The sequence below is a fragment of the Falco punctatus genome (assembly GCF_963210335.1).
Source record: "Falco punctatus genome assembly, chromosome: 1".
NCBI classification, from domain to species: Eukaryota; Metazoa; Chordata; class Aves; order Falconiformes; family Falconidae; genus Falco; species Falco punctatus.
Genome location: NC_137580.1, coordinates 127,313,836 through 127,338,147, shown reverse-complemented (window position 1 = coordinate 127,338,147; position 24,312 = coordinate 127,313,836). Strand labels below are relative to the sequence as shown.

Below are 24,312 nucleotides of genomic sequence, written 5' to 3'. Positions count from 1 at the left end.
GAACTTGACCTAAAAGAAGGCCAGAGTTCTAAGGTGATTCTCAAGGCAGTCTGCCAGAATGAGAAAGCTGACAAACACACACCAAACTTTTATTAAATACCACTTTTTTTGAGAGAAAACATATTTTCTGAATGCTTTGAGTTTAGCAGGTGGCTTCTGGTACCTTAACCTGAGTAAATTTTGTGTTGCATAACCTGTAAAGGAAAAATGTGAAGATGACCATGTCCTGACCAGATTAAATTGGCTTGTGCAGGCAGACAAACAGCAGCTCTATTAGCAGTGAGGGGACAGATGCTTGAGCTCTGGGAATAAGTAGCTCCCCTTGCCAGCTGGCTTCGGGCAAGAGGACCTCATTGCTCTTGAGCAGTTAACCAAGGAATTTGCCTACAGGGAAACCTGGGGTAGCCTGTAGCTCTGCTAGTCAGGCTCACATGATCCAGTGAGCTACACTGCTATTTCCAAGCCAGTCACTTACTGCTGAAAATATTTCTGTAAGAAAATATGCTATAAATGTCACATGGGGTGGTCTGGTGAAGCTAGAGGGCAACGCTGGAGGCTATAGGTGTCTGTCACTGGACATGGGTGCACTGGGGTGGTAGCACAGGAGTGCTGCATGACGTGTCTGCAGCTCCAGCCTCCTCCTGTGGTTGCTTTGAGAGCAGAGCCCTGGCCCAGTGCACACAAACCTGAGCAGCAGTGCTGGGGCTGAACAGGCAATTGCTGACCATGGGATTGGGAAACAGTGCCTGCTAATCACAGGCAGTAGCGCAGTTGTGTTGTGCTTGTGTCTGTTACCTGCAGTTATGTGGAGAAGGGTCTTTGAAGATGCCTCCCTCCGAGGCTGTGACCTCATGTGTCTGAAGGCAGTCAGGGGACTTGTCCTTAGTGTGCTGGCATTGCTGTGCCCAAACAGAGCAGGCAGCGCTAGTGGCTGGTGTCAGGTCTCATTAGTGGGAGCTACCTTGCATTTTGGGATGGGGAGGAAGAGAGCATTGCTGGTAAGGGGTTCCCCTGGAAGGTGGTGGCTAGGACTCAGAGATTCATTTTGTGGAGCCAGCTGAAGTGTAAACAAGGCTGAGCTCTGCAGTGGTTCTCTGTGTATGGTCCAAGACCTGCCTTGCTCAGCTCAGAGGAGGGGGACTTCTCTCATACACCAAGGCTCCTCCTGGCAGAGCAGGACTCTATCAGTCATCTTGTGTACACAGTTAATTGCTGTTCCAAGAAAGCAGGCTAAAAGCATTCTGTCTTTGCAGCAGATAGCTCAGCCTCCTGTCATGTGGTATTCTGTCTGATGTAACCCTGAGCAGAGATGTTCAGCAAAAAGATCAATACGTTTGCCAGAAGATAAACAAGTGCAGGTGGTTCTCAGGTGTGTGGCTGACTGAGTGAACTGGAAGGGGTTCAGGACAAGGGTCTGCTATAGTAGGGGCAGAATTAAATCTCTGTGAATCCTAATGCAGGACAGGGATTTTTCCTGACACTTGCCTGGACAATCCTTGCCAGCACAAAACAGAGCATGATATGATCACATATCTGAAATGACTAAATTTTAATGGGAAAAATCATGGAGGAGCAGTTGTTGCTTGAATCCTTGATGGATCTGAAAGATTTCTCTGTGGTAGATGATCCATTTGAGGCCTTATGATGGCTACAGCTGGAGAGTAACAAATGCAGGAATTGTCTGGTGGTGGTGCTATTCTGCAGCTATTCTGAGGCTGTTCTGCAGAAGCCTGCCCTTACATAGCAGCTGGTTCCACGTTTGAAGTAGGTTGACAGGCATTGTAGGCTCCTGGTTCTGCACCGATATCAGGAGCACCAGCAGCACCTCTGTCCTCGCAAAGGCACAGATGATATCTGACATGCTGGTGGTGTTCTCCATGCTTAGCTGTATGCTGTCTCACAGTTGTGCTGGACACCACAGCTCATTCTGCTCCTCTCGGGTTGAATGATGCAACTACAGGAAAGTGACTTAGCGCTGAACGTATTTGGCACCACAGCTCTGACATGTCTGCATTGTGGTGGCTGGTTCCTCTTGCTGGGTGATTGTGCTTGTGTCTTTTCCCTGGTGCCTGTGTGTGTGAGAGGGCTCACTGCTGGGAAGTTCTGCTTTCAGGCCCTTGGGCTCCTTTGAAGGGCTATCCATGCAAAAGCAAGAGTAGATCTGACCCCTTGGACGGGAATATCAACAGGTGGATGGTAAGATGAGACGCCAGCTCCTGCCCAAAAGTGGGAGGCTGCAGGCTTGGGCAGCTCAATTACGAAGTATCATGGCAAATAGCATGAGCTGCATGTCCTCAAAATAGCCCACAGGAGCCTATATAATGCAATGCCCCTGGAGAACGATCAGTCCTGGGCCAAGGGTCTGTGGGTGAACGGCGTGCACCCAGTGCCACCTTCTGCATGTGGCATGGGAGTGTAGGGAGAGCCCGGCGGCCACTGCTTCCCTGCCACCGAGAGGGGCTCCCACCCACTGTGGACACAGACACAGGCGCAGAGGGAGTGCAGTGGTGTGGGTGCCATCACATCTCTGTAGCGAGGAGGGACCTGACAGGCAGAAGAGGAGAAAGCAACGCTTTGAGGCCAGCAAGTGGCAGGGGCAAGCACTGAGCAACTCCAGCTGCTCCTACAGCCCCCATGCCTCTGCTCTTCCTCTGCAGCATCTGAAGGCTGTGATCAGCATGAAGGACTATTACACAGTCTCAATGCCCCGGTACAGTCGGTATGCCCAGAGACTGAGAGCCTCACGCACTGTGCACTTCCCCAATGACATCGTCTTTCAGGACCACATCAGGCAGGGGGACCTGGAGCAGGTGGGCAGATTCATACGTGCCAGGAAGGTGACACTGGATACCATCTACCCTTCTGGTGAGTGCTGCCAGTGTTTGCATAGCTGGAATCTGTGTGGTGGCACAGCTCAGACGGGCCATGAGGGAGATGAGTGAGCTGTGCAGCCAAAGCTAGGATGTGGGCCACCTTCAGCAGGTTGATGCGTTGGAATCCAGTTGTTTTCCTCCCTAGGGAGGAGTAGCGTCCCCAGTATTGCCAAGCAGGGTCCAAGAGAGCCCTGTGCCAGTATGCCAACATCTTCCCCTCAACAGTGTGGTCAGCGTATGCTGCAGGAAGGGGGGGAGCTTGCCCCCTGGGTCATTTCAAGGCATGACAATGTACCTGAAGTGTGATGGGACCTAGAAAAGCAGCAGTGAGCACAGGCTGATCCATGGAGCTCTGAATGGGACAGCTGGACTCCTGCCTTCCACCTTGGTTTGGGGGAAGAGTGGGGAGAAACAAGGCTCTGCATTTTGTTCCTGCTCTGTCCATTTCTCACAAACACTGTTCTCTCTTGCACGTCCGGATCCTGTGGACTTGCGGCATGTTTGTTTGTGTGGAAGGTGTTGTGTTATATTTGCACCCAAACTCACTAGCAACTGTTTATGGAATGCCTTGACCCATACTGGCTGGTGCAGAGCCCACTTTTGTCCCTTTCTTGTGCTTGGCTTCAGCTTCTGGTGTCACATGGTCACAGAGACAGGATCTCAAATGACCCTGCACTTCCTCCTATCCATACTGATTGCTTCATTACTTGCTCTGTAAGGAGATTCCAAAACTTGGACAGAGCAGGGCCCTGGAGACACTCCTCTTGTGTCCCGATGCAAGTCCTGGCCAGGACTCTGGGCAGGTTGCTGGCTGGCAGCTCTGCAGGAGAGGGCAGCTCCTCCTCCCTTAACCTGTCCTGTCTGGCCCGGTGGGGAGGTGGGTCCACCACCATCTTAAGTAGGGTATTTATGCTGTAGAAGGGGAACAGAAACCTGTGGCAGCTCCTCTTGCTTCCTCAGTCTTTGTTCCATTCCCCAAACTCATCTTCCTGATAATGAGGGTTTGCTGGCACCTTTCTTTCCTGGGCTGTACTGGTAAGCTCAGCATTATGAGTCCTACCCGAGGCCAGGGCTAACAAATCCTTTTCCAGGGTTAGCAAATCCTTTCTTTCTAGGCATGGCAGCCCTCCATGAAGCTGTGCTTACTGGAAACTTGGACTGTGTCAAGCTCCTGGTTAAATACGGTGCTGACATCCACCAAAAAGATGAGAATGGCTGGACACCCCTGCACATGGCCTGCAGTGACGGCTATGCTGACATAGCCAGGTAAGGAGCACCTAGCCTGGGCTGCGACAAAACACCTCAGCACTGCAGAGCACAGAGAACCACAGCTGGCAGTGACAGGGCTGGAGCAGGCTGCGGGTGTCACCTCCTAGGAGGGTGCCCAGTACCTGCAGTGCATGGGGTACTCCCAGGGTCTTACAGGACCTGAACATCCCAGCAGTGGGGTCTGCAGGGCCCTGTGAGCTGAGAGGGGCTGCCTGGCAGGCTGTGGCCCTGCTGGCTCAGCTCCCTGTCTCCTGCAGGTATCTCATCTCCCTCGGGGCCAGCCTGGAGGCTACTACTGATGCTGGAGAGAAGCCTTCAGACCTCATCGACCCCGAGTACAAGGACCTGTTGGAGCTCTTCCAAGCCACCACGATGGACTGAGGCGGGGCACGACGAGGAGCGGGTCTCAAGGGCCTCAACGGGCCGGGGCAGCAGGGCTGCACCGGGCCTGAGCGCCGGGCCTGGGCTGGGCCTGGGCCGGCGGCCGGGCGGGGACTCGCTCGGCACAGCGTCTCGGGAACCACTTTGTACTTGTCCATTAAAGGATCTGGGACACCGCCTCCGTCGGTCCTTGCGCCGGGGCCAGGGACCGGGGAGCTGAGGCTGGGCCTGGGGCCGGGGCTGTGACGTGGGGCCAGGCGCACAGCGGGGGCGGGGCCATTGTGGCGCTGGGGCGGGGCCGCGCCTGCGCGCTACGGCGCTTCCGTCGCGGCCCGAGGGCGAGCGGAGGCGGGAGCCGGGCCCAGGTGAGGGGCGCGCGTTGCCATGGTGACGGGCGGGGGGCGGCCCGCGGCCTAGCCCCGGCCTGGCCGCCCTCTCCTTTCTCCCCGCAGCCGCGCCGAGTCGAGCCGCCGCCGCCGCTGCCCCGCCGCCATGGCCAGGTGAGCCCTGCCCGGCCCCGGGCCCAGCCGTGGCCCCGGGCCTCGCTCAGCCCCGCGCTTCGCTTTCAGCTCCCCCGTGTCCCGCGTGGTCTACAACGGCAAGCGGAGCGGCGGCCCGCGCTCCCCCGGCGCCGGCAGCGAGATCTTCACGCCGGCCCACGAGGAGAACGTGCGCTTCATCTACGAGGGTGAGCGGGGCAGGGGCCGCGGGGCTCGGCGGGAGCCGGGGGGCTGGCGCCACCTGGGCCGAGCAGGCTCTCACCGTGTCCCCGCAGCCTGGCAGTGCGTGGAGCGTGACCTGCGCAGCCAGATGGGCTCTGAGCGTGGCCTCGTCGAGGAGTACGTGGAGAAGATGCCGAACCCTAGCCTCAAAGGTGAGGGGGTGGGGGCACCCGGCCCCAGGGGTCGCCGGCCCGGGGAGCCCGTGGGGCCGGGAGGGTGCTGCTGTGCAGCCTCTGCCGCCAAAGTCTCTCCTGTCTTCCCTGTAGCGTTTAAACCTGTCGATCTGGGTGATCTGAAGAGGAGGAACACACAGGATGCAAAGAAGTCCTAAGGCGGGTCCTCCCTGCAGATCGGCCAGTCTCCTAAGGTCCTCAAGCAGATTTAATTTGAGATTTTTGTGTTGATTTCCTCCTCTGGTCTGTACTCCCAAAAGCCTGTGGGAGAGCCAGTCAGCTTTGGGGCTGGCTCTGAAGCTACCTGAAATCAAAGATGCTCAGGGGCTTGCTGAGGATGCCCAGAGCCTGTTGCAAAGGATTCCAGTCCCCCACTCATACCTTCGTCTGGCCTCAAGCTGTCCTTCCCCACTTCACGCTGGTCTCACAGATCTCCCATTCTCTTTCCATCTCTGCCCCTGGTGCGCTGAGTATGTGGGCTCCCTGGGCTCTGGTGTGCAGCAGGGCAGAGCATAGCGGTGGCTTGTGTTGTCAGTAGAGGCAGCGCTAGTTCTCCACTCCCTTCTGTGCACCAAGGATCCACAAGCAGCACTAGGGTGGGCCAAGGGGAGAAGGAAGGAGAGTTGGTTCTGCCCTTTGCCTTGGGACAGGCAGGCAGCTCTGGTTCAACACCCTTCATGCAGGTCACACTCTGGCTGTTCCTTGCTCCCTTGTGGGAGAGCTTAATTTGTACCTGGGCTGCTAGTGCTTGGGATTCACTAATGCTGTCAGAGCTCTTCAGTCTGTATCTGAGGCTGGATTTTCTTTGTGCTTAGATTGGGCCAGGTCCCTGTGGTGCTGGAAGTGGAGCTGCTGCTTTCACCCTGCACATGGAGAGAGACAGGGTGTCAGCATTGGCTGCAGCCCTGTGAGGTGGTGGGGAGGGTGCTGGGCTGCATTCAGCCACCCCCCAGCCTCAGTGCTTGGGCAGCTCCACGGGAGGTAGCAGCAGTGGGGGGTAGCAGTTGCTGACTGTGTGGAAAGAAGCTCATTGGCATCCTTGGCTGAGCAGCACTGTGCTGGTTTATACTAACACCATTTTCCAGTTGTACACCCTTGGAAGAGATCTGGCCTCCACAGCTGGCAGAAACATCACTGTAGGGGGGGCTGCCATAGTCCGTGGAACTTATATTGGGGCAGGGGGCTTTTTTGGGACCCTCACTTCTGGCAAGGCTTGGGTGGTTTCTGCATCATGGCCTCTGAGCAAGGGAGAATGACTGTGCCATCCTCACCCATCTGAGCAGAGCAACCGTGCAGGCTGTGGGGCTGCTCTGTGTCCCCAGAAGACCATGGGGGAGCGGTGGGAGTAGCCCTCTGCCTGCCTGTGCTCTGAGCTGGCAGGAAGTGGGCTGCTGGGAGCTCTGCCCAGTGCAGTGGGCTTTGGGAGGGGTGCAGGGAGAGTTGTGGCTGCCATTACCTTTCCTTTGTTGAGTCGTTGAGCTATACTGTTCCCTTTTTTTTGTTTTTCCTGTTGTCTGTCACTTGAGGAGTGTTGTAAATAAAAGCTGGTGTCCTTTTGGGTCTGCGTCTGTGTGATGCTGCCTGTCACAGCCCCTGCTCTGTGGCTGCCTTGGCCAGGTGCACAGCTGACCCCTTCTCTGTTTGCTGCAGGGATTGTGTCCGGCAGTGGAGCAGCATGCAGGATGCTGCCCGTCTGCTCCTGATGGTGCTGGTGTGCTGTGCATGGCACTACAGTGGCCCGGGAGAGAGCTGTCTCAGCTGCCATGTCCCAGCGAGCTGTTCCCTGCCCAATTGCCCCCTTGGTTCCTTGGCTGCCTGTGCCTGCTGCTCCATCGGCGCTGGCCTGTGTGCACCTGCTGCCTTGCTGGTGCAGGGCCCTTGTTCTTCCCTTTTTTAGACTTCAAAAACTTTCCTATTTTATTGTTGAAGCCCTGCGTTTTCCATTTTAGATTTCAGTCCTGGCAAGAAAGTCCAGGGCTTTCCATGCCTTTTCAGGCCTGACCAAATCCTAAGAAGTAACAGAGAGCAGGAGCTGCCTCTTACTTTTATTGCTCTTTTTTTTTTCCCAGAAGTCATCTTGCACTTGCTCTGGGCTCTTAATTTCACCGCAGGCATGTGCAGCCTGGCGCTGTGTCCTGGTAGCACAATGCCCTTGGGCTCTGGCAGCCCTCCTGCGAGCCAGCATCCTAGGAGCTGTCGCTGGACCAAAGATTTAAATGTTGAGACTATTAATACACTCGTATCCTTTTCCCTCCTCTGCTTTAATGGCATTTAAACTATACTTAGCATTGCTAGAATTTCTTCTCAAGTGCATCTCTACACTTAGCCACGACCCTGTTTACCTCCCATCACCAAAACATTCCTGGGGCATGCAGTGTGCCGTCTGGTTCTGGCACAACGGGACAGTGCCTCAGCTCCTGTTGCTGCCAACTCTGTCAGAGCCACCCCCCTGGGCCCGGTCCCTTGTCCTGGTGCTGCCAGGCCCCACTTCCCAGTGGCTGGTGGGAAGTGAGTGCCCTTGGGGAAGCAGGGGCAAAAGGTGATGGTTACCACTGGCTGTTCCGGTTCTTCTTCGACTTTTCCGGCAGGATGGGCCCCGTGGTGTGCCCCATGTCTGAGCAGCATGGCAGATGAGTGTGGCTGAACTGGCTTGAACCCCTGAGTGCATCCGGAGCTATGTGTCCTGAGGGGACGGGAAGGGGCTCCAGTGGGACCGGCAGTGCCGGAGGAAAGTGCCCCATCCCAGCCAGCTGGCTGGGGGACCCCTGTGGTGCAGTGCCCGGGGGGGGGTGGGGAGGGTAGCGGGACAGGGCTGCCCACATCGGCAAGAGCTGCCCAGACACGCCGGGAGCTGGCCCTGCGCTGCTGGCACAGCTGAACCGCAGCAGCCCCCGAGCAGCTTGTCTGCAGGTTGTGCCCCTGGGCTCCAGCACGGAGAGCTGCAGTGGGCTGGCTCAGTGCTCCGATGCCGGGCAGAGCCGTCTCTGCCTGTGCCTGGCCAGGCTCACAGCCTGGTGTGAGACAGGCTCTGCGGTGCCCCTCTCCCTCTCCGGGCCAGGCAGGCTGTTGGCCAGCTGCTGCAGAACCCGGCACTGTTCCCTGCGGCTGCACCCATGCTGCAGATCTCTGCTAGGGCTGTCCTGGGGGCTGCAGCAGTATTCCCAACCCCCCAAGGCATGTACCGGGGTTCCTGCAGCCCGACCCCGCCGACCTCTGCCTTGTTTTTCTGTTGGCTTGGGCACTGTAAAGCTGGAGACAAAGCAGTAGCTCAAACTCTGATGAAATGTCATACAAAAATCATTCTATAAACAGGCAATTTTTATGAAGACTAATAACAAACCAGTGGTGAGGGTTGTAAGGTGGCGCACAAGTGTGGAAGTCAGGTGGCGGTGGGGTGCCCCTGCAAGAGGGGGAGGCTGCAGGCCAGAGAAATCAGGCTGTTTACCTATAAAAATCAAACTCGACAAGGGATTATTTTCCCTGTGGCTCGGATATGGTGCTTATCATTAGATTAAATGGTGGGAGGAAGAGAGGTATGTGTTGTATCATTGAATTAAGCAGTGGGAAGAGGGAATGGCAGCAGGCAGAATCTACTTAGAAGACCAATTTGTGGTGCTCAATTCCCTTGATAAAGTGGGAGTAATCCTGTGAGGCGCGGTGGCCCCAGGGCGCCTGGCTGCAGCCATGGGCAGGCCAGGTCGGGCAGTGGGTGGCAATTTATTGCTCCAGCCCCATTCCGTGCCTTGGGTTTAGTCCCACAGCCAGGGACTTGCACTGCAGCAGACCTCAGCCCCCCCCAGACACCTCTAAGAAAAACAATTTTTGTGCTGAGGGTGGTGCAGCACTGGCACAGGCTGCCCAGAGAGGTGGTAGATGCCCCATCCCTGGAGACATTCGAGGTCACGTTGGACAGGGCTCTGAGCAACCTGATCCAGTTGAAGATGTCCCTGCTTGTGTCTGGGGTTGGACTGGATGACCTTTAAATGTCCCTTCCAACCCAACCCATTCTGTGATTCAGTGAGTCTCTGCCTAGGGCATGTGGGCTGGTGGCAGCGTCTTCATTCCACCGGTCACTGGGACCAGGCGGCTCCCACCAGACAGCTGAGGTCTGTGCCCGTGTGTGTACACATTGTTCAGGCTGTGCACCCCAGGGTGCTGTCAGGGTGCACACAGAGGTGACGGCCACTGTGGGCAGTGACAGGCCACAGCAGGAAGGGGTCCCCCAGCCCCAGTTTTCACTGTGGCCCCAGCAGGGTCCCCGGGGCAAGGGGCACAGACAGCTTCTTCCACCCCCGTGTGTCCTGGGGGGGTCCATATATGCTGGGGAGCCACTGGCCACAGGTGGGAGCTGCTAGCCAGAGCACTGAGGGGACAACCAGGGCACAGGGGCTGCAGAGTCAGCCCTGTGGCATAGGCAGTGCCCCAGCTTCGGGGTGGCAGCCAGGCTGGCAGCAGGTGCTGCAGGGATGTGCTCCAATGGGCCCTGGCACAGGCAGACATCTGGTGCTTGCACGAGGCTGCTGCCCACCGGCAGACACCATCCCTGCTTGGGGCTGTGCCTGGTGCTGCCAGCTCTGACCTCCGGCCAGCCCCAACAAGGACAGGGATGGGGATGGGGATCTGCTGCCACCAACACAGACCCCTTGGGGTGCCAGACCCAACCTGCGGGCAGGATGGCAGGGCACGACGAGGGGCTGTGTGGGGGACAGGGGACCATGGGGCTGTGGGGCACAGCCACAGAGGACACAGGGACAGCCTGCAGGCTGGCCGGGGGTCCCCATCACACTGTGGCGGATGTGGGACCCTGGCACTGCACATCAGCCCTCCTGGGCAGGGTCTGGGTGTCTGGTGCCTTTGATGCTGTGGGGCCAGCCTGGCTCCGGCAGGGTGTCACGGCAGATGACAGTGGGGTGTTTCCATGGCAACACTGCAGCAACAGGCGCAGGGCCCCGGCGCCGGGCGATGACCATATTTACCTTCCCAGAAACCGCTTCGTGCTCTAGCAATTTGCCTCAATTAGGCTTGTTACCACTTCAGGAGGCCGCAGTGACGGCAGCGGGCCGTGGGGGCTGCCCTGGCCAGCTCCGGCACGGTGGCTCTGGGCAGGGTCTGTCCCTGTCCCCCTCCCCATCCCCGTCCCAGTCCCTGCACCTGGGGGCCCAGGCAGACCCCGACCCCTGCGCCCCCCTCTCCTTGCCTGCTCAGCCCCACAGCAGTGCGCTGCCCCACGGCACTGCTGCCACAGCCTCACAGCTCCCGTCCCTGTGGCCAGACCCCTCCGTCCCACGTCCTCGCTGCCTGCAAGCACTGGCCCCCAGATACCGGCTCCCCACTCGTCTGGGGCAGGCGGCGAGTTGTCAAGTAAACAGAGGAAAATTACTGCGTGCTTGGCGTGGCGCTGAGCAGCCAGGGCCCGCACTGCGGGCATGCCCTCCTGGTGCCATGGCCAGCCTCGCTGACGCCCTCGCAGTGGTCTGGGACCACCCACCCTCCAGACAGACAGTGTGGCTGCTGCTGTCCCTCATGCCATCCTGCGTGGGTGGGCATGCCTGGAGCCGTGACAGTGCAGGTGATGCTGGGACAGGGTAGGATTTGGTGGGCAGCCCAGCACGACTGTTTACTGCATGGGGCTGCCGATGGCTGCTGGGGCACAGCTCCAAGTGTTCGCCCCGCTCATCACATACCCTGTGCCGGGCTGCGTATGAGGTCCAGACAGCCGGGACTCATCATCTGCTTGGGACCAGGCAGGGCTGGCCACTCTGGGTGACAGGCAGTGTCCTGACCCAGGGCCCATGGGTGGCAGGGGGTCACAGCAGGGCGGCTGGCTGTCAGCTAGGGTGTCCCCTGCTGGGGACATGCACATGCCTAATCCCTGCACACCAGACGATTGTGGTGCCCAAAGCCGCGGCATCCGGGCTTAGCACTCATGTGCGCAGCACAAGCCTCTTAGGGTACTGGCTCGCCCAGCTCCCTCCCCACCACGGGCAGCCAAGCGGTGGGCCTGTGGCACAGGGGCACCCACTGCCCCGCACCCCATGGTGCTGCTCACACTGGGCAGAGCTGCCAGCAGCGGCTGCCCAGCCGGTGGCCTGGGCCAGCTCCCAGGAGAGCTGGGGTGCCAGCGGGCAGAGCCAAATGATTTAATTAAGGGCTGCTGGCAGTGAGAGGACAGAGCCAATTAGCAGCCAGAGGAGAGTGTGTGCTGGCGGGGAGCTGGAGCCCCGGCAGAGCGGCAGTGGCTGCTGCCTCACTCACCTGTGTGGGGCTGTGGGGCAGGCAGCAGTAGGCAGCAGGGCAGGCAGCAGGGCTGTGGGGCAGGCAGCAGAACAGTCTTCTGGTGCAGCCCATCCATGCCGGGTGGCCCAGCTCCCCATGCGTACCCATGGGTGCTTGGGGGCGCAGTCTGGGGCCACAGCATCCCTGGTCCCCACACCCCAGACAGAGAGGCACACGCAGGCAGAGCTGGCCCTGCAGCCCAGCACGGGCCCACACCTATTTACAGTTACAACAGATAAATTACAGCACTGCGCAAAGGGTCTCAAAGGCGCACGAGGGCAGCACCACAGGATGAACCCCCACCCCCCACCCCCACACAGATTCCCCCCACCCCACAGATCCCCTCCCCACAGCAGTCCAGGTCCTGCTCGCCATGCCTCACCCGCAGCTGGCCCAGCTGCATCCATTGTCCCGTGCACATCTGGCACGGCACAGCATCCTCACCGGGGTGGGCAGGGTCCCACACAGCCTGCGCAGTGCCCAGAGGAGGACGGGGCTGGGGAGGGAGGCAGTGGCTGCCCCAGCCAGCTTGGCCTGTGGCAGTGGGGCTGGCACAGCGCTCCCACTCTGTCTGTGGGCTCAGAAGTGGCTCTCGGCTGTGGTCTCAGGGAACTCGTAGCAGTGGTGCCGGTCCCCCAGTGGGAGGTGCTCAGCGGTGCTACGGCCGGTCCTCTCGAGGTAGCGGGTGCCGGGGTGCGCAGGTACTGGGCTGCGCCCCAGCCCATTAGCACAGCCGCTCACCAGCCGGTGCTTCTCGCAGGCGCTGCCGGCACCATTGCGGGCACTGGGTGCATGGCTGTAGGTGTGCTTGTACTCCTCCGCCAGGTCCTTCCCCAGCTTCCACCGCTGCCACCTCTTCAGCAGTTCTGCCTGCACCTGTGGGCAGCCGCTGTCAGTGTGGCCCTGTGCTCACTGGCTGCCCGAGGCCCCCCCCCCACCAGCTACCCACTCCCACACCATCCTGCTCACCTCCTTGTTGACGAAGCAGTAGAGGATGGCCACCAGCATCCCCTGGGCAGGGGGAGGAGAGGTGTGAGGTGCATGGCCAGACCCTGACCCCAGCCCTGGTCTGGTCCCTCCTGAGACAGAGGGTCTCTGCAGAGGGCCAGTCCTGCGTGGGGCTGGGCTTACCTGGAAGGAGCTCAGAAAGAGGTCAAAGAAGAGCTTGACGTAGCGCAGTGTGCCCTGGGCATGCTCATCCGTGACAAAGGCAAAGACCACTTCATGGATGCCCAGCAGCGGGATCAGTGTCAGGGTGGACTTGGCCAGCCTGTGTAGAGGGGTCCTGTCAGCATGAAGGTATACACACACGCCCCAGCACAGGCACCACAGGCCTGCAGGGCGGGGGCTGTGCCCACAGCCTACCTGAACTTGTAGTCAGTGTAGCGCATTTGGTGCGCACGGAGCTTGGAGACGAGGATCTGGATGATGCGGATGAAGATGAAGAAGTTGATCTACAATGGAGTGGTGAGCCATGAAGGGCAGAGCTAGGCAGGGCAGGGGCAGGCAGGCCAGCTCAGCCCCAGCCCAGGGCAGCCCCCCTGGCAGCAGGCTTGGGGCCCTGGCAGATGCTGCGTGAGGAGCTGTGGTGGGCAGAGCTGCAGCCCCAGACTCACCAAGATGGCCAAGAACACAGGGAAGCGAAGGATCCACCAGAAGCCCATGTTGTTGTTGGTGGTCCAGCACCTGCAGAGGGCAGGGATGGGGACTGCTGGGCAGCCTTTTGTCTGGGCAGCTGCTAGAGCCTGGCCTGGCATCAGCAGCCCCAGGTGAGCAAATGCCATGGCTTGGCAACCTGCTCCTTGCATGGGGTGATGGTGTGGAGCCTCTCCGGGGCTGTCACACCATCCCCACCATGCCTCAGTGTGTCCCACGTGCACCCACCCCTGCCCTGCACACTTGCAGACCTGCTGCACGGGCTGGTACTCACTGGATGTTTTCATAGAGGAACTTTACGATGACCCAGGGGATGAGGAACAGCATGGGCGCTCCTGGAGGGGGGGCAGGCAGGGGGCAGGTGAGGCACGGTGGGGACAGGGTCAGGGGACAGGGAGCCAGCCTGCCTGCACTCACCCCAGCCAATGCACAGGTAGAGGGTGAAGTAGCTCCTCTCAGAGAAGACGGCCACCACCAGGAGGTTGTGCAGGTAGATGCCCTCCACCAGCAACCAGCAGTAGTTGGCCACGATGCCATACTGCATGAAGACCGTGGCCGCCCGGCAGCCTGCAGCTGCCTGTGGGCAGCGTCAGGCCTGACGCACAGCCCATGCCCCCGGCCCCACCAGCCCCGTCACTCACCTCGTCGCTCAGCCAGATGTGCACATTGTAGTCGTCAATCTTGTCGCTGTAGTGGGTCTTGAGGAGGGCGTCGATGACCAGCACGGAGACACCCTTCAGGATGAAGGAGGCGAAGAGGTTCATGTGGATGTAGTTCCTCATGCAGTGCAGCTTGCTGCAGACACGGGGAGCTGCTGTCAGTGTCTGTGCCCAGACCCTGGCCATGGCCCCCACCTGCCCCCCATCTCCTGCCCCTGGGCTCCTAGCACAGGTTCTGCCGGCCCCCCATCTCCTGCCCCCTGGAATGGCACGCACCTGCCCCCCAGCTGGGCAGCCATGCCCACACCCCTACCTGAAGCCCAGCAGCAGGGCCAGGGCGAGGAGCAGTGCACACAGTGACACTGAGTACCCCACAGTGTACATCACCTTGAAGCTGCCGTAGGTCTTGGCAAAGTTTTCCTGGAGAGGGAGGGAGAAAGTGAGGGCAGGGCAAGGCAGGGCAGGTAGGGCAAGGAGCCCCACACTGGCTGCCCCCCAGCTCACCCACCTGCACCTTCAGATCCTCTGCATCCAGCTCGCACTGCGTGGCATTGCGCAGGGACTGTCCTTGGGGGCCCATTACCCACTGCCCATCTGGCCCGCAGGTCTTGAAGACATGTCTGTGCTTCACTGCGAGAGGAGCAGGCAATGGGGTGTGCCGGGCCCCACAGCCACCACTGGCTGTGGAGCAGTACATGCACACACGTGTGTGCACACAGCATACAGGCACACCCACACACATGCACACTGACCCACATGCACACCCCCATGCACACACGCACCACCTCGACCATTACCTTTCTGGTACCAGGGCAGGAACCAGGGGCAGGGGACACTGGCAGTCCTGTTGGGCAGTGTGTCGGGCCAGCAGGAGAACTTGTCGAAGGTGCGGTTACAGACCAGCTCTGCAGAGGGACAGGACACGGTGCCACCTACGCGGTGCCACCCTCGGCCTCACTCACACCCACGAAGGGAGCCAGGCGCCAGACCCCACGCCGGCCCCTCTGGCCCTGGTCCCTGTCCCACAGGGACCCGCACTGGCTCTCACCTGTGGGCGCGGGCAGGCGGCTCATGTTGCGCTGGCACTCCTCACTGTATGCCTTCCAGCTCTCAAAGAGATAATCTGTGATCTGGGCAGAGGGGCCCTGGGGGCACAGGGGAGCATCACTGCACCCTGCCCCCCAGCTCTGGGACGCTCCAGGACAGGCATGGGTGAGTGCAGGCTGACACGCCATGCAGTGCCTTGCCATGCAGTGCCATGCTGTGCTGTGCCATGCTGCGCCATGCCATGTGGATGGCAGGGCAGGCAGGAGAGGGCACCGGCTGCTGCACCACATGCCGTGGTGAGGAGGTGCTGCAGGCAAGGGTGGCCCACCGGCAGCTCAGGGGTTGGCAGCAGAGCGAGTGGTGGGACAGAGCCCCACCATGTGGGACGTCCCATCCTTACCTGGCAGCAGAGCAGCAGCAGCAGGAAGCTGAGGAGACGTGGCCGGGACATCCCTCCACCGGGCTGCAAGCTGCATGGGGAGCAGTACAGGGCACCTGCCTTCCTACCAGCCCTCAGCAGCTCCTCTGCCCTGGCAGCGAGGGCCATGGAGCACGGGTGACCCTGCACGAGACACCAGGTCATGGGGGCGCAGGCGGCAGGACCTGTCCAGGGCTGAGCCAGGGCACGCATGGCCCAGTGCAGGCGGGCACTGGAAGGGAGGCCACCCCGGCACAGAGCCGGCCCTGGTCACGGCGCCATGCTCCTGTCCCCGTCCTCACCCGACCCTGACTGGCTTTACCGTTCAGCTGTTTGTTTGTGCGTTTTCCCGCGAGGCAGATCAGCTGCTGAGTACCTGCCGTTCGCTCCCCAGGACAGCACTGGAACTGTGGCCATGCCACACCTCTGCCCACTGAGCCAAACACCCCAGCTCCTGCGTGGCCAGAACACAGCCACATGCAGGACACCACCCCTGCACAGGGCAGACCCTTGCACCTCCCTAAGGCAACATGGCCCCTGACGTCCTTGTGCACAGACCCAGGTAGGGGGTCGCCCCACACTGGTGCTGGTGCTCAGCTGCACATGGGTGCTGATCCCTGAGACCCCAGGACCCCTGGTGGCCAGCAGGACCCCTCCTCACGCCTAAGCATCTTCTTAGGGCAAGGGCTGGTGCCTGGGCTGCCTCCCCTCCCCACTGCCTCCACGCCGCTGCCGCTTGGGCAGCACCGATTTCAGATCTGCTTCCAGTGGTGGAAGGAGCCTGGTCCTGGCCCTGCAGGTCTCGCCGGTGGTGGCACCCACCCAGGGATGGAGGTGGCCAGGGAGCTGACAGCAGCCCCACCAGGCAGGGACAGGGATGGCTGCCAGCCCTGCAGCAGTTAACCATTAACCCGCAGGGATCCCTGGCTCAACCCGCGGGGCTGCCATGGCCCCAGGACCAGCTCTGCCTGGCCCTGCCACTGTGGCTCCATCATCCCCAGCTCAGGCGAGCAACATGGTGCCTTGTCTGACACGGTGCCCGGGAACTCCCACACAAAGCCTGGCTCACGAGGAGCTGTAATTCCCTCCATCCCCCTAAGCCGGTTATGGGGCTCCTGAGCAGGATTTCAGCTCTTCCGACAAGGGGCCATTCTGGTGGCAGCCCCATGGCACAGCCATGTGGGGTGCCAGCAGCTGAGCTGCGGGGACGGGACAGGACAGACAGCAGTGCTAGTGCCACTACAGACACTACAGCATCATTACCCCCGCTTCCCCACCAGGCACTCGCCGGAGCGCCACGCTCCCCAGCCAGCCACTGCTCCCAGGGCTCGCCGCTCTGCCCATGCCTATTTTTATCCCTGGGAAAGTCGTGTTTCCTCCATGCAGACCCACTCGCCATGTCGCAAGCAGCTGCCTGAGAAGCTCATTAATCAGTGTGGGGCTCCAGATGCAGCTCCCAGAGCTGGACCTGCCGACGCGTGCCTTATTTAGACACTCCTAGGACAGAAGGAACTGTCTCCTGGGACAGTCCTCACTGGGTGGGCTCTGGGAACAGGGACCTTCAGTAGGAGCCCACTGGCCACCTGCCCACACCAACATCCCTGTCCTTGTTACCCCACTAACCCCACACTAGCATCCCTGTCCTTGTCACCCCACCAGTCCCATGCCAGCATCCCTGTCCTCGTCCCCATGCCAGCCCCACACAGCGTCCCTGTCCTTGTCACCCCACCAGTCCCATGCCAGCATCCCTGTCCTCGTCTCCATGCCAGCCCCACGTCAGCATCCCTCTCCTTTGTCACCCCACCAGCCCCACACAGCATCCCCACCTGCCCCATCCTGCTGCCACCCACCACCCAGCCCTGTGGGAAGGCCCCGGTGCCCAGCCCCTGCCCCGAGCATCCCAGCCCAAGAGGCAGTGCTGCTCCTGGCACGGTGGGTCAGCAGCGATTCGCTGCCAGCCCCTCTGTGCAGCCCAGGAGTCAGCTCTGGGGCAGAGGTGTCGCTATTTTTAGCTGCCTGCGATGGGATTTAGCAGTGGGGAGGCCTCTGCCCCAGACTCCCCCCGGGCTGGCAGCAGCTCCCCTGGCCCTGCTACAGCCAAGCTGGGCAGGCTGCACTGGGTGAGGGGTCCTGGCGCATGCGGCCGTCACGCTCCTGGCCTCCAGCACGGGGCTCCCCCCGGCACAGCGGGGCCCTGCCTGGGCCCTTTGCCCCAGCTGCCCACAGCCGCAGCCCCGCACCAGCCCCCCACTCCTGTGATGCAAGGGACCCCCGGCAGCACGGCCAGCCCATGGCACGCTCTCAGTGATGCAGGCTATTTCCAGCAGACACGTGGGCGTGCAGGAGTAGCTGTGGACCACTTGTCCCTGGTTCGCCGCAGATGGGCAGTAGCAGGGAAGGAGTGGGGGCCCTCCACAGTGGCAATGGTGAGGTCTGGGGTGGCTTGGACCACCAGCAGCACTGAGCACCTCCCTGGGAGCTGGCACTGCCCAGCATCAGTGCCTGCAGTGCTCAGAGTAGTGGTCGCTGCTGGCTGGAGATGCCATGGCCGCTGGTGCCAGAGCCCCTCTCAGCCATGCCCACTGCCAGAGGCAGCACCTTTGGGGTGCCTCGACTCCATGTCACCACCTCCCCTCACCCTGGTGTGCCCGACCAGCTCCCGGTGCCACATTTTCCTGCCCCGGCACCTAGCACCCAGCTGGGCCAGGCTTTGGGGGGGCCTCCCCACCACGCTGAGCCGTAGGCACTGAGTAGAGGTTGCCCAGCATGCAAGTGGGTGCATCTGCTGGGGCTGTGCCATGCTGCAGTGGGTGCACAGGGGACTTTTGCCCCACGCTGGCATTAGGCAATGTGATGTGTTCCTGTGTCACAGCTCTGCGGCTGCTGACTCCCACGGAGGCTGGGCTGCAAACACCCAGCGCTGCTCCACTGCTGCAGCCACAAAGGGGAGACCTCACGCCTGTGACAGGAGAGGAAGAAAGAGGAATCGGCCCCTGGACAGCTGCACCTACACAGGGAAGGGGTCAATGCCAGCAGCCCTAGTGCTGGGGGTCCAGAGGTGTCAGGCACAAGCGCCATCATCTGCCCTTGCGTGGGGGGAGTGAGGAGGTCACTGGTGCCTGTGTTTGTGCGCTGAGCCCTTCCCAAGCCAGTGGTGCCAACTCCTGCAGCGGTGGGGGCAAAGCAAGAACCCGCTCTCCCCCCTGACCAGCTTCCCTGTGGCCCCTGGCCCTGTGGCAGCCATCGGCCCAGGGTGTGCTGGCAGGTAGGGGGCTGGGTGCACAGCCTGGGGGGGGGATGGGGTGAGCTGAGCACCAGGGCATGCTGCACTGTTGGGCTGCTGCCACTGCTGCGGCATCGTACCAAGCCATAGGGAATGGATGGGAACAGGCTTGTGTCAGGATTTTGTCCCCCCACCCATGGGTATGCAGCCTCTGTGCTGTCTGACAGCAGCTCTGTGCTGGCGTGGACCCCCATGGACAACTGAGTGCCCAACCCTGCCTGGGGGAGAGACGCTCTCCTCCTCCCGTCCAGGTCGGCTTCCCCTGGGGATTTTGCTGCCCTGGCCCGTCCGGCTGGCACCCAGCTCTAGCTGCCATCACACGTGCAAGGGAATGAGATCCACATCTGGGATCACTGCGGCTGATTGCCACATGGATCAGCAGCTCGGCGAATCCTCCGTGGGGACACTCATGGGCATATGCAACGTGACCCAGAAGCACCCGGGCACAGCCATAGCACTGCACAAGTGCCGGGAAGCTGGCACAGCCCAAGGCAGCCTGGTCCCTCCACGGAACTGGGCTGGGAGCATGGACTCCCTGTAAGCGCAGCCCTGCGCCCAACACACCACTTGCTGGAGGCGGTGCGGGGGGCTGCACGCCCTCCAGACACAGGGGTTAGCCCCCAGTGCACTAATGCAGTGCTTTCCATGGCTGGCTTTGGCTTTGAGCTCAGAGCTACAAGCCAGCACGGCAGGGGCTTTGGCACTTGGCAGGGGAGGGGACGGTGCAGGGCCAGAGCTGATGCAATGCCAGAGCGAGCCTGGCCCTGCAGATGCTGCTCCACTTTCCACCCAGGACCACAGCAAGCAGGGCAAGTGGTGGGGGGAGATGGCGGCAGTCTGGGACTGCAGGGGGGAGGTCTGATCCACACCCTACGCTGTGTCCCTGTCCCGAGCTCAGGATGCCTCCCACGACCCACCTGTGACCCACGACTGCTCCAGTCCTCCCCCGTGAAACGAGTACCAGGAACTTTGGCAGCAGAGGAACAGCTGAACTGCCTGGAGCAGCCCTCATGCTGCAAGACCGCAGCTCGTTTGCACAGTTACATGATTATGGAAACGCTGAGCAGTGTTACACGGATAGAGCCGACGTCACCAGGCACCAACAATGTCAGATTCTGTGTCACTTTGGACCAAGAAAACCTAAACCAACCCCGACAGCATTTTCGTCAACAGCAACACAGGATGCAAACAGGACAAACTCTTTGCATCATCTCCATGACTGCCTTGCTACCGAAAGGGATGGCCAAGAACACCTTCCACAGCTGCCCAGTACCAAAGAGGGAATGCCGTCTGCAAGCACAGCTGGGTAGGGGTCAAATAGCCTTGCTGCCTGGCAGGCTCTGGCAAGGGGATGCTGAGCCACACAGCACCTCGGTCCTGGCTTGGGGAAAGGGGTTTTTCTTGTTCACTTTGCACAAAAATCCATGAAGCACAGGAGGATAGCACAGGAGACAAGGCATGACACGTGTGGTTAGCATGTCACAGGGGAAGCACAGGACTGGGAAAAGCCAAGGTAAAGGTCAGCACAGACAGGCGTGTGTGCATGCATGCATGGACTGGGAGCTCAGCACCCGCCTCCCCAGAACAGCTCGTGTTGCAAATGAATGCTGTGGTCATCATGGAGCTGGGGACAACCTCCCGGTACCCCACCAGGCAGCAAGCCCAAAGCTGACGCTGCTGAGGTGCAGATGTGCAAGGGACATTGCACACAGCAGCTCATCCTGGAAGGGGTCCTGGCATGGTCCCTCCCTGTCCCAAGGCTCCCGCAGCACCTGGGCATGGCCAGCCACCAGCTGTGCCGGAGGCAGGAGGTGTCATGGGGTGGCACTTGTGCCCAGCCGTCCACTGGTGCCTGCTGCCTGCAGCCATGTTCCTCAGAGCTCCTGAGCTGGGGTAAACAAGGACGGGGCTCTGGCCAGGGCAGGGCCAGGGCCAGGACAGGACTCAGGACAGGGCAGATACAATGGAGGAGCACAGGGGGACACAGCAGAGTGACCACCCCATACCCCCTGCATCTGGCTTGCCCAGATCCTGCCCCTGCCCGGCACAGCAAGGTGCATGGAGCAGTGCTGTGCTTGGTGGCTGGTCTCAGCCCTGCACTGCTGATTAGGGCTTATGGTCACATTTTTTCATTAAGTATTTTTAATCCACATTTTGCCTTTTTTCTGTTCAGCCTTCTCTCTTTTCCCCTCTCCAGGCAACAGAACATTAAAAAAAATCTGCACCGCAGCATGCAGAACAGATCAGGGATTGGTGGGAAGGGACAGAGCTGGCAGCTAGGGCAGCACTAACATGCCGAGGAGGGGTCCTGCAGGTCCTAAATTTTCCTGCTGATGCACAGACAAAGCCAAGGAAATCACAGGGGCAAGCACCGAATTTGGCATGGGTCAGGACACCCACAACACGTGCTGCTGAGCACTGTGTGGGGCAAGGCGGCTGAATTACAGGGTGCGGACGCACGCTCGGCACCGTTGGCTGGGCAGCAGCAGAATGCCCCGTCCTCTGCCCGTCCAGCCACTGCAGCTCGAGGGGAGCTGCCCTGACGCCGGCGTGCCCCCCTCTCCTTTGCCACCCTGAGGGAGCAGCCGGGCTGGGAAGCACAGCGCCAGGCAGAGGGGATCGCGGCAGCTGCTTTGGAGATGCGCTTGCAACGACGAGGGCGGCAAGGTCACATACCCAACATGTCCTGGTTAAACAAAGCCATTTACCAACACCGTGTTGACACAGCAGAGCTTGGGACAGAGTCACAAAGGGCACTCGCAATGGGCTCCTGCAACACCCGGAGAGCTTGGGGAGTGCTGGGAAGGCTGGAAAAGCGTCCCCTGCTTCTGCCCCTCGAAAAGAAACCTGCAGGCACTGCTGTGCCCGCAGCAGGGAGACCCAACGGGCACCATCCCAGCGAGGGGCTTCTCCAGGAGATGCTCCCAGTGCGCCAGAGCCCGGCTGGTATCACTTGCCTGGGCCTCACAACAGCCACGGCAGCACCCGGGGGTGCCGTGATGCCCAAGGCCAGAGCCCCTCCCCAGGGACGCCCGAGGCAGCGGCTCAGGGGGGAACGGGCACAGCTCAGCTGGGACCTCCCCGGCCCAGGACACCCCTTGCCGAGGGGCTCAGCCCCACCGCGGCCGACGCCCAGCACCGGACGGCTCCGGGAGCTGCTGCCCCGGACTCCCGGGGGATCCAGCCGCGGCCCCGGGGATGCGCAGCTGCGACCCGGCTCCACATCCAACGCGACGGGGCGGGCGGCATCCCGCCGGACGGGGAGCCCCGAGACCGCGGGGACGGGCGCTCCACTCCCCCCCACCCCACCCCTCCTTCCCCATACCTGTCGGGGCTGGGCTCGCGGCCGCTCCCGGGCGCATCTCGGTGCTGACGGGGACCGGGACCGGCGCGCTCGGCCGCTCCGGCGAAAACTTTTGCCGGAGCCGCGGTGGCGGCGGCTGTGGCGGCTGGAGGGGAGGGACCGGCGCGGGGGGAGGGACCGCGGGCGAGGAGCCGCGTCCCGCCGGCCCTCTCCTCCCGTCAGCCCGGGGGGGGCGCAGCCCGGTGACCCCCGCCCCACCCGTAGCCGCCGGTCCCGGGTGCTCGGCGCTGGGCACGGCGCGGCGTTGCCCCTGCGGCACCGCATCACCGGCGGCCGCACCCGGGAGCTGCGCGGCCGCCGCCGCTTGTCCCCGCCACCGGCTTCGCCCCGCGCCCGGCCACCGGCTCGGCTCGCCGGCGGGGACGGGGCGGGCGGAACGGTGCGTGCAGCCGGCCCGCACCGACCCCCCAAAGGAGCGGGACGGGGGTTCCCGCGGCTCCGGGGGTCCGCTGCAGCCCCTGCCGGGTGCCGGCGGGATCCCCCGGCGCCAGCGAGGCGGCGGGGCCCCGGGGCTCCCCGGCGGTCCCGGGGGGGTTCCCCGGAGTCGTTTCCCGGCGTCATCTCCCCGCTCCGGCCGCGGGAGCGGGGCTCGCCCCGCTCGCGCGCCCGGGCACACTGCAGCCACGCAGCCGGGAGCCGCCGCCACCCCCTCGGTCCGGCCGGCGGTGGCGAGTCCGTGTCAGCCGCGGGCAGTCCCGCTGCTGCACGGTCGGGCACGCGCACACCCGGCAGCGAGCGCCCTGGGCCCCGCCCCCGCCCCCCGGGTGCGGGGCTGAAGCGTGGCCTGGACAGGTCTCCCGGCCGCGGGGGTGCCAGCAGCCCACCTGTGGGCCGACGGCCGTGGCGGCTGTGCGGGCGGTGGCAGCTCAGGGACACAGAGCATCCTCCCACCCGGACCCCCCGCACCAGGTTCCTGCTCCGCTCAGCCACCCGTGCGCTGGATGTCCCGTGGGTGCAGACAGAGGGTCTGGGCCACCTAGGCACACACTGGGGCTTGCAGGTGCCCTGCCAGCACCAAGAGGGGGTCAGACCCACGGCTGCCCCCCTGGAGACAGCCCTCACACCCCTCTGGGTCAGGAGGTGGCTGTGGCAGTGGGAAGGATCAGAGGCCCCCAGCCCTGCCTGGTGTGGGCAAAGGGATGACCTGTGGGGAGCCCCCCGAGGCAGCAGTGCCTGGGGCTTGGCGTGCTACCCCGGGGCGGGGGACAGGCCTGGGCAGAGGGCAGGATGAGCTCAGGAGGGGCCAGCCAGCTACTCGAGTGCAAACACCGCTGGCCACAGGCTGCCGATAGTCCTGAGGCCTCTCGTTTTCCAGGGCTCAGAGATAAGAAATGTGCCCGAACTGTGCAGCTGCCGGACGCTCTGTGCTCCAGGCTGTGTCTGGCACATGCTGTCCTGCTGGCGCAGCTGTGGCACAGTTCAGCTGCTATAAGGGACATGGGAAAAGCACATGCGAGTACCAGAAGTGCAGCAGCTCAGGGAGATGGTGGCTCAGCTGGAACATCCCTGCCGCTGGCTGGCACAGGGCTGAGCAGGGCTCCATGTTGCTGGAGGGCAATGGCTGGCTGGCCGGGGCAGGGCCCTGCGGCTCCACCGCTCTCCTGCTCCATGCTGGGTGCCTGTGAGGGCACCAAGCAGCACCCGTTGGCCCTGGGAGCAGGGCTGGGGTGGCTGGGGGCATGGCCACCACAGCCTGGCAGCCCCCAGCCCCTCACAAGGAAAGCAGGCTCAGCTCTCCCCATGCTCACCTGCCCGTGGCTCTCACATGGGGCCAGGCACAGGAACAAAGCAGCATGCCAGCCAGCATCATTAGACTTCGTTAAGGTGACGAGCTTTCACTCCTCTGCTGTCCCAGGCTGGCTCTGTTCCACCTGCTAGAGCCCAATTAGCATCACATCCAGGAGGCAGCTCCTGCCAAGAGGCAGAGGCTGGCACCCTCGGCACGGCTATGCCCTGGTGCTGCCCACACAGCCGAGGCTGGGTACAGCTCAGAGCAGGGCTGGTGGGGAGCCCAGCCTGCAGCTCCCCACCGCACAGGGCTGGGAGGCACTAGGCACATGTGCCCTCTGGGCTGGGGACATAGAACAGGGTGAAGACCTCCCTGCTTGGCATGGTGCAGAAGGGGATGAGCCTTGCTCTCCTCCCTCCACTCCCGGAGAGCTCAGCCTGAGCCCTCGTGCAACGGCAGGGA

The 24,312-nt window shown here is 61.9% G+C and overlaps 3 protein-coding genes across 7 annotated transcripts; 2 read left to right on the top strand and 1 right to left on the bottom strand.

The window, feature by feature from the left end:
- Positions 1-91: 91 nt before the first annotated feature.
- PPP1R27 (protein phosphatase 1 regulatory subunit 27) lies at positions 92-4,700 on the top strand. The gene is made up of 3 exons (XM_080373906.1): positions 92-2,865; positions 3,989-4,139; positions 4,400-4,700. The coding sequence occupies exons 1-3, from the start codon at positions 2,679-2,681 to the stop codon at positions 4,521-4,523; spliced, it is 462 nt and encodes a 153-aa protein (XP_080230032.1). The 5' UTR covers positions 92-2,678; the 3' UTR covers positions 4,524-4,700.
- Positions 4,701-4,843: 143 nt separating this feature from the next.
- Positions 4,844-6,976, top strand: MCRIP1 (MAPK regulated corepressor interacting protein 1). Its single transcript, XM_080373907.1, has 4 exons — positions 4,844-5,023; positions 5,093-5,211; positions 5,299-5,397; positions 5,512-6,976. The coding sequence occupies exons 1-4, from the start codon at positions 5,016-5,018 to the stop codon at positions 5,574-5,576; spliced, it is 291 nt and encodes a 96-aa protein (XP_080230033.1). The 5' UTR covers positions 4,844-5,015; the 3' UTR covers positions 5,577-6,976.
- Positions 6,977-10,484: 3,508 nt separating this feature from the next.
- Positions 10,485-24,262, bottom strand: GCGR (glucagon receptor). 5 transcript variants are annotated; one of them, XM_080373845.1, is made up of 14 exons: positions 22,083-23,309; positions 15,457-15,618; positions 15,058-15,154; positions 14,807-14,914; positions 14,518-14,639; positions 14,323-14,429; positions 13,992-14,145; positions 13,768-13,927; positions 13,625-13,685; positions 13,311-13,380; positions 13,060-13,148; positions 12,826-12,964; positions 12,664-12,705; positions 10,485-12,570 (listed from the first exon to the last, which is right to left on the bottom strand). In XM_080373845.1, the coding sequence occupies exons 1-14, from the start codon at positions 22,680-22,682 to the stop codon at positions 12,274-12,276; spliced, it is 2,208 nt and encodes a 735-aa protein (XP_080229971.1). In that variant the 5' UTR covers positions 22,683-23,309; the 3' UTR covers positions 10,485-12,273. The 5 variants fall into 5 exon arrangements, with proteins under 5 accessions (XP_080229971.1, XP_080229970.1, XP_080229973.1 ...); XM_080373844.1 differs by having other exon boundaries at positions 12,664-12,964; positions 22,083-24,262; XM_080373847.1 differs by having other exon boundaries at positions 12,664-12,964; positions 15,457-21,527; positions 22,083-22,198.
- Positions 24,263-24,312: the final 50 nt, after the last annotated feature.